The 16,913-nt window shown below is 37.8% G+C and overlaps 1 protein-coding gene across 1 annotated transcript in view; it reads right to left on the minus strand.

Annotated features, from left to right (window-relative positions):
* Positions 1-16,913, minus strand: part of LOC129889011 (guanine nucleotide exchange factor SPIKE 1) — a 58,936-nt gene that overhangs the window by 27,388 nt on the left and 14,635 nt on the right. Inside the window, exons 9-15 of the mRNA XM_055964109.1 lie at positions 15,838-16,146; positions 9,541-9,810; positions 8,939-9,106; positions 8,669-8,860; positions 8,414-8,457; positions 3,430-3,499; positions 1,603-1,764 (exon numbers count right to left, since the gene is read on the minus strand). Of these exons, the coding sequence (XP_055820084.1) occupies positions 1,603-1,764; positions 3,430-3,499; positions 8,414-8,457; positions 8,669-8,860; positions 8,939-9,106; positions 9,541-9,810; positions 15,838-16,146 (1,215 nt within the window). The remainder of the gene's footprint in view (positions 1-1,602; positions 1,765-3,429; positions 3,500-8,413; positions 8,458-8,668; positions 8,861-8,938; positions 9,107-9,540; positions 9,811-15,837; positions 16,147-16,913) is intronic.

Below are 16,913 nucleotides of genomic sequence, written 5' to 3' on the forward strand. Positions count from 1 at the left end.
GGAAAGGAGTTCAAACCTCAGGTTGCATGTATGAAAGACATAATGGACAAGGATATAACCCTCCTTTGCAAATAGACAAAATGAATCAACACAGAGTTGAGTGATGAAAAACACATTGTGAGGACTTCAAAACTTTGCTATTCTCCCTTACATATAGTAATAATTTAGCAACATTCGAATTGATTGCCAACCATATTGTGCATAGCCTATGACTTCTATATAAGTGGCATCTCTCGTGTCAGGATAGTAATATAGTGTCCAGCGGGGAAAAGGAATATATTGTAGCGTACATAAGTAAGGTTCAATGTAATAAAGTAGAACACATATTAATAACATTTCTCAAATATTTATTTCTCACATAATATTGGAGCATTGGCAAAAAAATCTGGAAAGAAAACCCAGTCAGACAAGTGTTGTGCTTCAATTTTCGGCGCTGTTTTTGTGTCACTCTCTCTCCGATGGGTCTTCTGCGAAATCCAAAACCACCACAGGGTAGAGAACATTTTGGTGACAGAAGCACACAGATCCACACTGTGAAGTAGCTCAAGACATTTATCAACCCTTTTGACTGCTTTTTTACAACCAATTTGGGACACACAACGGCTCAAATCCCTACTGCACGCATAACCCAATATTTAGGTTCATGTGTGTACTTAAATGCAGACTTATGAGTGACAAAATGCTCATGCCTCATGCAAAAATTTTCCTTTTCAAGCAAACCGAGAGAAGTTTAATGATCACGCAAATAACAATAGTTTTCCTCATCAAGCAAACCAAGAAAGTTATGTGCCAGTTATAAAGGTAATTACAATAATCTCACCAGATGTACTTAATAATTAAAAAAAAGAAGAGTAAATATGTCGGATCTCAAACATTTCATTTCTTTAGTACTCCCTCCGTTTCAATTTGTTTGGCCTATTTTGACTTGACACGGAGTTTAAGAAATAAAGGACTCTTTAATCTTGTGGTCTTAAATTAAAGATATATAAAATGTACCAAAATACCCTTTAATCTTGTGGTCTTTAACATGTCACGTGGAAAGTTGAAATTAAATAGATGCTAAAAAGGACTTTTTAATCTTGTGGTCTTAGATTAAAGATATATCAAATGTACCAAAATGCCCTTTAATCTTGTGGTCTTAAACATGTCATGTGGAAAGTTGAAATCAAAGAAATGTTAAAAAGGGAAAGAGTCATTCTTTATGAAACGAACTAAAAAGGAAAGTAGGTCAAACAAATTGAAACAGAGGAAGTATCTCATTACCAGGATGCGTTCCCCAGTATTTATTTTTCTGCATTTCTGTTGATTTGTATGTTAATGAATAATAAGAGGAAACATGTTGGATTTCAAACATTGCATTCTTTAGTATCTCATTACCAAGATAGGTTCCCTCCAACTACCTATTTTTATATTTCAGCTGATCTGTAAGTTCCAGTAATATTCAGTCCTTTTCATTAACTTTTTTTCAAACAAATTAACAAACAAAAAAAGTTTTTTAAAAAAAAAAAATTAGCCCCAACTTTTGCACAGTAACTTCAGAATGGGATAACTACACCACAGGGAAAAACAACTAACAGTCAATGACAACACTAGTTATGTTACCTCAAGAAGCTCAGATCCCCAAGGGGGGCTTGTCCGTAGAGTATGCCTATCATACTCAAGGAAAAAATCCCTAATGCGCTCACTAACTGGGTATAATGATGAACATAGTCGTAAACGAAGCTTGAAGATATTCTTTCCATCTTCCAAGTAATCCAGCCTCTCCTACAAGAAAGAAAACGTGAAAGAAATTATGATACATCAGGACTATCATACCTGTCACCTGTCAACAACAAAACGAACATAACCAAAAGAGTGAAATCCAGTGGGACTTGGACAGATGGCTAAGGTAGCATGAAAACTAATCATCAGGTGGAATCTGCCTAAGAAAAAAACAATTATTGATGGCTGGGAACAGAAAAAGAGTAATATAGCTGCTCCAGATATTATCTTGGCTGAAAAAACAGCGATTCAAGATAAGGAATCTACTTTTAAAGTTAAGAAAGGAAACTAAAGAAAAATCCAGGCTATGTCTAGCTCACCATCACAATGATCTGACAGATGATCTTCAAAAGATAGAAGCAGGAAATTGGAAAATAACTCATTGTTGAAGGTTGACGAGCTCTGTGACAGTTGGTACATCAGGTTAAAAAATGGGAAAGGGGAATCAGGAAAGAGATGGATAGAAAGGAAATCTTAGGATATCACGTGCAGAAAGAAAACAACAGGAAAGAGAAGGTATGGCTTTGAAAATTCAAAAAGCTCATAACACCCATCAGATACTTCAAAACTATTAAGTCCAAAGATTACGGGCTATAGTAGGCTTGTTGGGTCTATGACTCAATATGACAATGAGTACTGTCCAAAGATTACGAGCTATAGTAGGCTTGTTGGGTCTATGACTCAATATGACAATGAGTAAACAATAAAGAGCATACAGATTCTTACAGTTCTAAGATTCTTCAGAGAAGTTAAGGAGTCAATTAAGAGCACATCGGCTGAGTACGTCTCAATTAAGAATAGATAGGCTGAGTAGGTAACTTTCGAGCTGGTAAGAAGTGTTCTAAAACTCTAAAAATATAGACAACACGCTTGTCAAAAAGTAATCGCACAAAGAACAAATTGCATTGACCAATATAAGTGTCTTAAAAGGAAAAGTAGGACAATCTACATCGTTTGGCATTCACATCTTCATGACAAGATTAAGGTGGAGGATGTTGTTGTTGCACAATTGCATACAGGTATTGAGGCAATGAATGTTTGGTATTGACATTGAGAGGGTAATGTCATGAACAATCATAGAGATGTCACTATAGTGGAAGTTCAAGAGGAGGAGCGAAGAAGAACATGGCAAGTATCTCTTTTGGCACTCATATGGTAATTTGGAACGAACGAAATGGATGAGATATGAAGAAAATGAAAATGATTATGTAGATATTAGCAGAACCTCATAGCTTTTTTCCATATTTCGATTATACATACTTTCCAATCAGTGACAACGATTGGATGTTCTATTCAAAATATCATGTTTCTAAAGGGCTCTTTACTTTTTTTGCGTGAACACCTTGAATGCAGGGCTTTTTTCATCATACCCAGAAAATTGTCTTGGTGAAAAGCCGTGGAACTTTTCCACAAAAAGGTAAAATAACTTGGAATATTCAAATAGAGAAGATTTCAATCTTGAACAGTGAAGAGGTACACTAGCCCCTGTACTGCAGCTATAAGCCATCGGTCAAAAAATTGAACTCCCAGAAAAAGAGATGAGGTGAGAAGTTGAACAATGAAATAAACTCTCAAATCAAACATAAAATAGCAGTTCATACATCAAACACAACTAGAACATAAAGAGTGATGGAAGGTTAACAATAGCAAACATGTTTGGAAACAAACCTTGCCACTTTCTTGTAGATAGTGAGGAACCAATTCTTTCATGATTGGCAAGGATATCTCAGATCTGAACCTGGATGAAATTCCAGTATGTTAAAATCTCACACTTCTCAAGAGAATAAACATTTGCAAGGCAAGATAGAGCTTTAATTACCCATCTCAAAGGAAAAGTAAGTAGAACAACCAATACGGAACACACACGCACACCACAAAGGAGAGTAAATAAGTAATTGTCAGAAAATAAATTACTACAAGTAGCAGGTCTTAAAAGTTTTCCCAGAAAGGAAAATAAACAAGTAATAGTCCCAGTGACAAATTAAAATAAGTAGCAGGTGTAAGAGTTTTCACGTATATATTATCCTAATTCATGCTCTGTTGGATGGTCATGCAAATTATCTACGCGAAAGAAATTCTGTTGTTAACAAAACTAACGCAGAGCTGCCGCATTAAACCAATACATTTAAGCAGTAAAATCATTCAACTACGCATCAATCCCAGATCAGTTAGCACAGCTAAAGAGCATAATGACAGAAGGGGGTTTTGAGCCCAAGCCCCTCATGACAACTAGAAACTAAGTCTGCCACCTTAGACCACTTGAATGCTACATTGCAACAAAAATCCAGGAAATAAAGCTAAAAACAACTAAATCCACCAGATTTTTTCTTTTATATTCTTTTGTTTGTTCCTATCTAAGTTGCTCGGACTCGGGTGCGGATGTCCGATACGGGTGCGGATCTAGAGATCAAATCCTTCATGATCTAAATTTTAAGATTCGGGAATATGAATCCAGGCGTGGGGATTTAGCAATTGACTTGAGCCTTGGGGTTTGCTCCCTTTCAAGGTCTCAAGTTCAAAACCCACTGGGTGCAAACAATTTCTGCGGGCCATCGGACTGGGTAAAACCTGAATTAACCGTGGTGCACTTGCGGGAAAATCCTTGCCGAGGGCTTGTGCACCCCCGGGATTAGTCGGGGCTCTTAGAGACTCGAACACCCGGTGCAAATAAAAAAAATAGAGTTATAAAACCTAAATTATATGATATTATGTGGAAAACTTGAGGAGAAAATATTGATAAGAGGATAATCCTGAAAGGATATAAAAGGAAAAGGAGTGACATAGAAATTTGAATATACAAGGTATTCAATTTTATTCCAAGTTCACCTTATCTTTTGTTTTGATTACATAAATCAATGAACGGTCATAATTTCTCTTTCGATTCTGGTCAAAGTACCCAAAATCGATTGAACAAATCGGGTACGAATCCCATACCCACACCCATGTCGTGTCAACACGGGCGTTGCACCGGAAGTGAAAAATCCGAGCAACTTAGGTTCCTGTAGTAACTAACATTGTTCTCTGTATCTACCACCATTCTCGTTTGAGCAACAACCTCCTTTTTCATAGGGAAACGAGTTTATTGATGTATGATAGGAGGAGAAAACTCTAGTATACAACACAAAAAATAAAGAATATTAGACAAAAATGACACCCTACACATCAATAATCCACGTCAATTGAGACCTAAACACACGCCCAATATTTGCCAAATATTCTTCAAACGACATGAAGCAAATCTTTACGTCTCCAAAAGCCCGCCGGTTTCTTTCTTTTCATGTTGTCCTCATAAGTGCAAAAGGGACAATGTCCCATAATGTGGTCCTTTCTATGTTGAAAGTCAAACTGTGAAATAACCCTTTAATCGTTCTTTGATATACACTCTACACGATGAGGACCCAAATTGTAGTCCATAGTCAATGCACCAATTGCAATGAAGCAGAACATGATTCACATGTTTGCTTTTACACATGAGGCATGAATTGACACAAACGATATTCCTCTTTCTCATGTTCTCTGAAGTTCGTACGGTTTTCCACCAACAGAACCAAAACATAAAAGCTTTTCGGGAATGATTTCACACTAACCGCCCATTGCTTTTCCCTTCCAACTTCTCTATTTGAGCACTAGTTGAAGAGATCCTTGAAATTCTTTGCGCTACAGAATGCACTGAAATTTCAGTTGCTGGGTCTTATATATTTTTACTCAAAAAACTCCTGTAACACTTCCCTTTATTCATCTTCAGGACACTTAATATTTGTTGCAAGGAGATGCTTCTTTCTTTAATTATGTAAATAAAGCTTTTGTTAGTAATGGAAAAACTATGTATACAAGTCCTACACCAGAAAAATAGAAACTTACAAAGAAAAATGGTTATCTACAAAAGGCACTTCGCTCCTCAATACAAATAAGAATCTCATGGGTATTATGAAAAAATATATATATATAAAGATACCTTGTTGCACATCTACATGCAATTGGAATTTTTTTAATCCAAGAGATACTATAAGAGAGTGAGACTAGTTGATACGAGCAACTTCGATTGAGGAAGTAGATGTTAGTCGATTTATGCAAAAACCTAACTGACAAATATGTTTCAAAACCTACACATGAGATATCTGTACTGGAGAAGTTAGCCCTGTTTTTGATGATTTGTCCATACGGTGACGAAAATTAATTGATACAAGACATCTTTCTCTCAAGAGAGGCAAGTAGCCAACAAAGTTGATATTGAAGTAGAAACAAGGCTAGTAAATAGGAACAGAGTTGGGGAATTCTAACTCTTAACTTGCTCCGTCATAGGCACAATCATAATGTTTTAGAAGATCGTTCGTTAGCTTGAAAGAGATATTATTAGACTATACTCAAGTTACAGTGATGGAGCACGAGATCACAAGCCATCTATCATACATCATCTCCCTTTCTTTGAAGTAGAAGATTCTAACTGATTATACTTCATTGAACTTTACATTATAACTCATGTTTTCAATAGTGCGAACTTAAATTAATTTCATCCAAATATATATTTATAGGATTGCTTTGGAGTGTAAAAGCATGATCACCATAAAATTAAGATACACCATATATTGGGTGTAAAGTCTGTCCAACTTAAAATATTCTTATTGTTGTGGATTTTAGTATGTGTTTACCATGCAGATACGGTTGAGTAGGAAGCAGTGGTTTGTGATAGTTGTATAATCGGTGAGGCCTTCATAGATCTGAGGTGACTAGCCATATCCATTAGGAAACAAGCATTGTTAGCTGATGAAGGATATCACAACTCATACAAAGGGGTATATGTGAGATATTGCCTAGCACTTCGCAGAAATTATTGAGGTGAGACCCGATAATTGCGAGCACCAAGAGGATATATAGAAAAAGTAACTATTTGCATCCTTATAGAAATAGTATAGAACGCATGGGACATTGGAAAGCAAGCTGATATATTTTGCAAGACATGCAACTATGACATTGACATTAAAAGGAATATTCTATCTTCACTGTAGTCATTCACAATAATATCAAAAGGAAATATAAATGATGCACTAGGTAAGCCCCGTGCGACGAGCTCGACCCAGAATGCCAACCCCCTGTTGTCGCAGGCAAGGGGTTTCGAACTTGAGATCTCCATTATGGAAGTCGTGTAAAAGCTACTTTTTTAAACTAAATTATTTCTTTTTTTGAAATTGTAGTGTGTAAAAGCTACTTTAATTCACCTAAGAAAAAGGGTCTCTAATTTTAAATGTTTAGCACATGTAAAAAAAAAAGTTAGGGATTATAGTGCCCAATAAACCATATTAATTGTAGGCAATCCACTTGGTAATTGGAATTGGTGTAATTACTGGGTGGTAATTACACAATCCAGTAATTACAATGACCTGTTTGTTTGTCAGAGTATAATTACAGTATAATTCCCATTGTCCTGTTTGGTTGGACAAATGTAATTACACATTTAAATTTTAAAAATCAGATTTTAAATAAATAATATTATTACTTAAATTAATTAATATGCTTCTATTGAGCCGAGGGTCTCTCAGAAACAGCCGTCCTACCTTGGTAGGAGTAAGATCTGAGTACACTTTACCCTCCCCAGACCCCACGTTATGGGATTTCACTGGGTTGTTGTTGTTGTTGTTATTAATTAATGAATACAAACTTTTCTCCTGGCCATAATGACAAACAAAATAAATGAAACTTATTGTGGTAAGAATATTATTGAACTTATCATGCCAACTTCGTAACTTCAAATCTTATGTGCCTTAGATTCGTCATTTTCCAGATAGCCTCAAGTGTGAGAAAAATTTTAATTCTCATATTTATTTTAATCTCAGGAACTAACACGAGAAAATACAAAGATCAAATACATAAATAATTTATCAAAATATGAAAATTAAAAAATGAATCAAGAAAGATATGCTACTTGAAAGAAAAAGTATATGGTATGTTGCTGACTTGTTGTGTCATTGTTAGAAGTGAAAATGTCCGGACAAAAAAAAAAGAAAGAATATCTTTTGGTATTCCAAATAAAAATATATTTAAAAAGGTAGTATTAAAAAATGTCATGTAATTACATGGTGGAATTACACCAATTCCTTACCCTTCCCAAGGAATTGAGGAGAGTAATGACTCTCCCTCAATTACATCCAATTCCTCGCATGCCAAGTAATTACTTGGCCTACCAAAGATGTCAAAAGAGTGTAATTACACCAAATCCCAATTCCATTGTGGCTTTCCAAACAAGCCCCTAGTTTTTTTTTGTCTCCACTGAGTTTTGAACCTGAGACTTCAGGGCTCTCAACCACTTTCATTGACCACTAGGCACACCCTTGGGTGCATCACTAGACAAGCTTTAATTGTACGGCTGAAGGTCATGGCAGAGATGGTAAAGACAGCTCAACTGGCATTGTTATAATAAACTTGTATTCACAATAAGTACAGGCACATAAAATATCCTACAGATTTTCCTAAAACCTCCATCGGGAAACTATGTCCGTGTTGCCATTACAAAAGATTGTCTTCATAGTGGGACACATTGAGAGCAAAGCTAAAATTAAACATGGTAATTAAGGTACTAACAGAGAAAAAGAATCCAGCTAGATATTGAAAAGCATGGATTAAAAAGACACTTTAGTCAAAGAAGAGAAAAACATACTGCGCATGTGTCGACAATGGAAGTGAAGCGTATCCAATTACCACCTGGCAGAAGTAAACAAAGAAAAGAGCAACTTATAAAGGGTCTGCCATCAACCAGTGTACCAACTCTAACATGTGGAAACACACACATTCCAACACATGCAGGGTGAAGAGAAGAAGGCTCAACTGTCAGCTTAATTGTCACAAGAACAACAACTTAAGCATACTAACCAAGATGGTGCATCCCACAAAAGCCAATTAACATCAAACTTACCGGCTTTGGTGCTTCAAGTTTTGTCTGAAGATCAACATGATAGAAAGTAAACAAAAGGTGATGTGATGGTGTCCAAATAGCAGGCAAAGAAACTTTGATCTCATCATGGTAGCTGGCCACCCTTGCCCCCACAGCAACTTGTGTGTGAGACCATTTCTGAAGTGGTACACCTGGTTCCCTTGGATGCATAGCCTAATGATAGACAGTTAGATAGGGATCCAACCACATGGAATCTACAAGATAAACTGCTCTGAAAACACAAATACAGACCTCTAGAGGCGGTTTTCGAATATCTGTGTCGTCCCTTCTCAGTTCAACACGTATAAACATGTTTCGTTTCCGACTCATACTAACAGTCAAGGGATAGACATATAAGCAGTGAAAGAGCTGCAAGAATGGTTCATTCCTTGTTGTTGTGCGGAAGTCAAAAGCTTCAAACTGTACACTCAAATATAATTTATTCTGAATCAGTTGGTAATGAATCAAATCTCATCGAACAAGTTGACAGGTGCAAGACCAACAGTCCAAGTAACCTATATCGCAAGATTTGGAAAAATCATGTTGCTCTGCAATTAAAACCTTGCAATAAACTGAAAGGTGTTTTGGTCACATTATATGAGCACAAGATTTACTTTAGTATCCAATCTTAGATGATCTTAGAATCATCTTTAGACAAAGATGTACCAGATCATCATGCCCCATGGTGACGGCTAAGGCTTCCATATACGAGAGTTTAGACTATAGAAGCTGAACAGAAAAGTACATCTCAAACAACAAACCACTGAAATGCGCCAGCTAAACACTTGGCAATTCAAAAGTAAAAATTGTTGAACCAAATCAGAAAAAACATTGATTTGAAAGACGATACTTACATCATCAGCAGTATTTTCCACATTTTCATGAGCAACTGAACCATTCCGAACAAGCTCTTTCATCTCAGAGGATTTAGACTTGGAAAAGGAACCATTAGTAGGGCAACTCATAGAAGTTGAATCATTCAAATGGTCGCCATGATCAAGAGAATCATAGATCAAACTACCACTCTCCAAAGCAATTTCAGCTTCAGCAGAGCTAGCTGGCAGCTTTTCGATTTCCAATTTCAAGACACCTTTTACTGGTTTATGAACCTTTCTCTTTGGATCCTGAAATTTAATCAAATCATTATCAACTGACAGAAGGGATGCAGAATTGAAATGTGTATATTAGTTAGTTAAGCAAAAGAAATCAGAAGAACGTGCTGACTTCAATCGAGTAATGGGAGGAAAAACTCATGAGCAGGAACAGATGCAACATTAAATTCCTTTATACCAATGCTTTGTGGTGGTGGAAGGACCATAACAACTATGCCTCAGTCCCAAACAAGTTGGGGTCAGTTATATGTATTCTCACGATTTCATTTAAGCCTAACTCATGTCATCATCACACCAAATAAAAATAAAAGTGAAAATAAGTTAAATATATGTAAATAAATGTAATAATTGTAATAACATATTAGAAGTCATCTAACAAAACTGAAGAGTCTGTTTGGCCATGCTACCAAAGGCAACTTATTTTGAGAAGCACTTATATCAAAATCGTTTTCATAGAAGTACTTTTGAAGAAAAGCAGTTTGTTTGTGTTTTAACTGTAACAACTCAACCCCTCATTTGAGATGTACCGCTCTGTTTCATGTTTTGAGATTTTTCGCAGGTTCATATGGGGATTTGTAACTTGCGGGCATGGGTGATTCGGGTCCCGAAGGGACCGGGAGAGTTTTGGTATGCCTACTTGTTAACTAGAAAGTGCTTAGAGTTGTCCAAAGTAAACATTTGAGTAACGAGCACGGATTCATGATTTGAAGGTTCCAATAGGTTTGTTTTGGAACTGGTTCGGGGGGGAAGGAGGGGGCAGGGGGGAGGCACGCACTTGGAACAAGTTGAGAAAAGCTGTGCGTCGCAATCATGAGCACCAACTCTGTGATCGTGCACTACCGACTGGCTAGTCATCGCAAACACTAGCAATAACCGGCTATGTTGTAATGACCCTCTAGGTCATTTTTGAATTAAAGCATTCATTCTGTCGTTTAGAGATTAACTGTAGCAACCCCAAGTCATTTATGACTTGCTGGCACTGATTGTTTAATCGCCTGGTTGTTCGTTTGGGTTTTAGGCTCGTTTCCCTGTTTTGAAGCTTTTATAACCTGGTTGTTCGTTTGGGTTTTAGGCTCGTTTCCCTGTTTTAGAGCTTTTATAACCTAGTTGTTCGTTTGAGTTTTAGGCTCGTTTTCCTGTTTTGGAGCTTTTATAACTTGAAAAGTTGACTTCGGTCATAACTTCAGAAAAACGACCTCAGACGGAATTATGACGGTTCCCGAGGCTTCCGGTCTAATTCCGAGACCCGTTGTGAAATTTGTCTAAAATTGGCCTTTGGGTGTAGGACCCACTTTCAGTCGTAACGACCTCATATGAAAATTTTGACTGCGTCATTGAGTCTAGAACGTCGAATTTGGTGGGGTAATATATTTTATTTGCACACACGGGATTCCGAATGAATTCCGAACACCCCATAGGAATATTTGAACTTGGTGAAAATCAACATTTCAGCTAATATCTGGTGCAGTCAGATTTGTTCTCCGCGATCGCGGGCCCTTGGCCGCATTCGTAGAGGTCCAGGAAATTGCCCTCCGCGTTCGCGGGGCCTGATTCGCGTTCGCGGAGATTTGTCTCTTTTGCCTCCACATTCGCGGGCCTCTGGCTGCGTTCGTGAAGGCCAACCTTCTTGTCCTATGCGTTCGCGAAGGCTAAAACCTTGGTCTTTTAATTAAAACACCAAGGACGAACTCAGGCTTATTTCACTCTTTCAAACTTCAATTTCTCCTCCAATTCTTAACCAAATTTGGTGATCCAAAGGTCTAAATTCAAGGGAATTTCGTGGGGAATCCATTGGTGAGCTCGGAAACTTGTTTAAGAGCTTCTTGTGAGGTAAATTCACTAACTTACATATTGCCATTATCATTTTCGGATTGGAAATTTGAAGAATTTTGGAGGATTGTATCTTGGCCATTTTAGCTCCGTTTTTTATGATTCTTGAGACTAAATTGTGAGTTTTTCTGCAAGGAACATCGTAGCATGCTTGGTTTGGGTCGTGGGGGTTTCGTTTTTGATAATTTACTGCTTATAGGTGCTGCCATGGTTGTTTCCTCTAGCTTGAAATGTGGGACTTTTGATGCATGTGTGGTTGTAGCTAATTCTAGTGCATGAATTGTGTTTCTTTTTGGAACACTAGCTTGGGGTAGCGTATAGGACCTACTTTTGGGGTCAATTCCGGAATTTTGAACGCAAGTCCCACATTTCCCGTTTTGGACCTCAAAATTGATCCGTCTCCAAAAATTGTGAATTTAGTGTCTAAACGACCTCAACAACGTTGTGGTTCTATTTTTGACAGCGTGGCAACTTGCCGAGCCGTTCGAAAAAGAAAAGCTCAAATTCTGTGAGTCGAAGAGCCCACGGTCGGCCTATAGGTAGACTACGGTTTTTTCCTCTTTAGACTGAGCATGTTTAGGCATTTGTATACTGAATTGTATGAGTTTGGAGGGGTTTGGGCGTCGAACATGCTAAATTCCTAAATTTCATGCCCTAGGTGTTATTTTCGGGGTATTGTCGGACTGTTAAAGCATGCCTCCAGTTATTTTTTATCCTGCATACCTTGTGGTGTGGGTCGTGCCGTGCCTGTGGTTGTATATTTGGAAGCATGTTTCGCCTTAGTCTAGGCTTAGACTAGTGTTGCCTTAAACTTGTGCAATTTGATGCCGTTAGGCCTTAGAACTTCTTCAACGTCGTTTCGGACAGCTTAGCTCCATGTAGACTGATATAGCAAACTTGAGCCTGATAGTCTGAGCTTTAGCTAGGCAGTAACACAACTTTGAGACCTTATTTCCATAATGCCCTATTCTCCTATCGGTCCTGTATCGCTTAATTTTGGATTCTGAAAGTCTTTTCGACGATTCTGGTTGGATGTGGTTCGGACTGGAGTGATTCATTGACAGCGCTCGATTTGAGGGCACTCCCCGTGACGCTCGATTGGCCGTTGATCCTAATTCAGATCGACTCGCCTCTGTTCGTGGTTCAAGTCCCCATTTCACTCCACCGGGCAGGGTTCAAGCCCCTGCCTTATTATCGTAGCCTCGGTTCAAGTCCGTCGCTCCTCATTTAGCTATGGTTTGATCCCACCGCCTTTATTATCTCCTCGGTTCAAGTCCGTTGCTCTTCACTTAGCTGTAGTTCGAGCCCACCGCCTCTATACAGCCTCGGTTCAACTCCTTCGCTCCTTACTCACTTTGGTTCGACTCCTTAGCTACTGTTACCCAGTTCAAGTCTGTGGTATGGCTTATACGTGGTTCAAATCCACGATTATCTATCACCCGGTTCAAGTCTGTGGTTGCTTTCAAACCTCAGTTCGGGTCCCTAGTCCTCTAATGAATCATCAGTTCAAGTCCTTATCTGTTCCTAGCTTTGGGTTACAGTTCCAGGCTTTCGGGATGGTTCGGTTCATGTCCAAAAAATTGGTGACATTGTTGGAATTTTATTGGATACGCCCTTTTTACTTCAACTACCTTTGCTCTTGTCGGGCTTATGGGGGTCCGTTAAGGTAGCTACCTTAGACTTGTGCACGAGCGTACCCATCGGGTTTATGGGAGCCCAGCGGATTTAGCTAGTTCTTTCTCTTTGTGTGTTGAGTACGCTCGTGTACGTATGTCAATTTACTTCTTGCCATGTCTTTGGTTGTGATTACTTTCTCGCATTTTAGTTTACTTTTGCTTATCTTGCTCAATCGGCCTATGATGCCTACTGGGTACCTGTTGTTTTGGTACTCATATAATACATTCTACATCTGTTTTCATGATGCAGGTCTGAGTACTAGCTACCGGTTGATTCGAGCCAATTGTTGTCTTGATAGGAGGCGAGGGTGAGCACATAGCGTTCTGGAGTTGCCCGTCTCCTCTGTACATATATTTTGCCTGTCTTTTGCTTTTTGAGACAACCTTGTTTCTATGCTCCACTTTTGAGACTTGTACTCTTTTTGGTAGTAGCTTTGTACATGTAACTTAAAGGTTCTGGGAGGGATCTTTTTATTTGTATATATTTCGTTTACCTTCCGCCGTTCAGTTATGTTCTTGTTATTTTATTATGGTTTTTAATTGTATTGTTGGTCTTCTACCCTGACATCCCATTACTCATAGTTCCGAGATATGGGTCAGCTTGCCTACGGGAGGGTCACAGTAGGCGCCATCATGACCTGAGAAATCGAGTTATGACATATGTAGGAGAAAGTTTGGGCCTAGTCTACTAATGCATGAGGACCCAAGGGAGGGTGTTCAGGTATGAAACTCAATTTCTCACAAGGCAGCATCAATTTTTCCATTTTGGAGCTTGGAAGCTTGGATTGAAGTGATTCTGGATGGGTTTTTCTTGTACACCTTGAGGGTAAGTGATCTACACTTGACTTTGGGTATATTATATTGATCATCCAGGAATTGTTACTCCTAGAACGCAGATTAAAGAGGTGAAATTGGGAGTTTTAGACCAAAACTCAAGGAAGTATATCTTGGTGATTTGAGAAGACAAAAAATCCTTCCTGGAATTTTTCCTTCCCCGCATTTATGCCCCACTTCCTTATGTCTAGTCTTATTTAGACAAATTTGACTTTCTATTTAAAATAGAAAACTATGGATACATTTTATGGCAGTGAAATCTGTCAATAGCAACATATAGTCACACTACTCCAATTTTAAAAAATCAAAATCAAAATAAATGAAAGTCAAATACTCTTCTTCAAATTGAACTCGAAGAGGACTTCTAGTTGTAGATTTAGACTTCAAAGGTTATGAGTAAAATAGAAATATATTAAATTTTGAATTTTGAGTCTGGGGGCTTGGGTTTGACCTTTGGTCTGGTTCCATTTCATACTACAACATGTGTATCATTGAACTCGTTTAACCTCGTAGAGTAATCATTTGAATAAAATCAACTAGATGATAATTGAAATATACTATGTATATGAGGGGAACATAGAGGCGAGGTGATGAGCACTTGTGCGGGTACTAGGTGATATGTCGGGATTTACTTGCTTATTATGCTTTACTTTGATTGATTCGACTGATTGCTTAATTTACTAAGCAACCTCAAGATTATATATAAACTAGAGGAGAGACAGATTTTTCATGTGAATGTAGAGGACAGAATTCAACAGATGGTTGATACATTAGGTGGAGAAACGGAAAGCACCCCAACCGTGCATCTTGGAATGCCTCTAGGGGAAAAGAGCAAAACCAAAGATATATGGTCTGGATCATAGAAAGATGTGAGGAGATTAACAAGATGAAGTATGTATCTTTGAGAGGTAGATTGGTTCTAATCAACTAGTTCTGGATGCACTTCCCACTTATACGATGTCATTATTTCCTATATCGATAAGTGCAGAAAAGAGGTTGGATGTAGTAACTAGTAAGGAGCAATTTCCTATGGCAAGGCAATAAATAAAAGAGAGGATTTCATTTGGTTAAACGGAAAAAGCTGACCATCAGTAAAAAATAAAGGGGCATGGAAATCAGGAGCTTGGAGAAGCAAAACAAATGTGGAGGTTCACCAAAGATGAACATACTTTATGAGGAACCGTTATAAAGCCAACTATGGAAAAGAAGATTTTTGGATGACTAAAAATGTGACCACTCCTTATGGAATCAGCCTATGTAGATCCATCAGGAAGTCATGGTTGAATCTAAAAGGCAGATTGAGGATCAATATCATGGATGGAAGGGAGCTCTATTTTGGAAGGATACACAGGTGGGTCTTCTTTAACTTTGTTTAAAAAGGATCAACATACAATACATACTAAAAAAACGTAGTGGTAAAATTGAAGTTAGATAGCATCAAAGGTCACTAAGTCTGTTTGGATTGGCTTTTCACTTTTTAGCTTATTTTTATAATTTTACCTTAAAATCAAGTGCTTATAAGCATTTTTTAAATTTAACCACTTAAAAAGTGCCTAAAAGCTATTTTGGCTTCAAAACACTTAAAAGAAGCCAGTCTGTTTTCTCACTTAAAATAAGCCAATCCAAACAGACTCCAAATTGTTCTTTAAACCAATAAGTGAATAGAAATCATAAATATAACAAATGAACCAAAAAACACCTGGAGAGATTCCTCAGTGTATCCTTCTTTGACTTTGTTTAAGTTAGCCACTTCAACAACGATGGAGTTTCCATTGGAATAACCAAGCTTTCCATCTGCTGTAATTTTTGAAAGTGGCTCAGTGATACCCTCTTGTGAACTTGATGCAGAGACGCTGGGAGCAAGAGGGCTGCTGGGAGAAGCAGAGCCACCCATAGAAGCTATGTTACTATCAAAGAGTGGAATGATGGCCCAGGAAAAGGACTCCCTGTAAGGCATGATCCGCGACCATACTTGTAGTTTCTGTTTCTCTCTCTCTGTAAGATGAACCTACATACAGGTAGAGATATTCAATTAGAAGGAAAAAGCACATGCTAGATAATGCAAAATGAAGGCATATAAACGAAACCTATCCATGCACAAACAAACTGGAGTGCTTCAGCGTAAGCAAAACATTTGCAACTTAGCACTTGAGAAGAAACTAACATAGTTAAACCTCAAGAAAAGCACATCTTCAGATTGTACTTTATAGAAAAGCTGGCAAAGTAACAAATTACAATCACCAAAAAACAAATGCAAGAAAGCTGCAAGAGATTTACTTCTCACAGAAACTAAAACAGATGGAGTCCTTTCCTTTATTAATCAGATGTCTCAAGAAAGTCGGTTACTCTCCTGGATGAAAGTACAAACAGACTAGAAGTACTATTAAAGCTGCCAGACTAACACAATTCAATAATTTTAAAGGGGAAGTCCAGATATGACAGTAAAATAATGTGGCTCTTACAGGGTAGCTATAGAAAGGATAACATCAAACTTGAGCAACATTCTATAACTAAACTAAAAACACAAGAAAGTGGTCTGATACCACGAAGATGAAAAAGGTGTGAACAGAAATGGTGAGCAGATTTGTTAATTGCAAGGAGATCTCTAATAATATAACCTACAAAAACTTCGATACATGTTTCTTCCCAGTCCAGTGCACAAAAAATATTCTATTTTAGCATTTTTTTGGCTTAAAAAGGTATCCAGTTGGCTGCAGTAAGATCATATCCAATACCATACACCCGAAGTCTAGTACAGTTCTTTTTTTTCAGAAT

The sequence above is a fragment of the Solanum dulcamara genome, chromosome 5 (genome assembly GCF_947179165.1).
Source record: "Solanum dulcamara chromosome 5, daSolDulc1.2, whole genome shotgun sequence".
Lineage (NCBI taxonomy): Eukaryota > Viridiplantae > Streptophyta > Magnoliopsida > Solanales > Solanaceae > Solanum > Solanum dulcamara.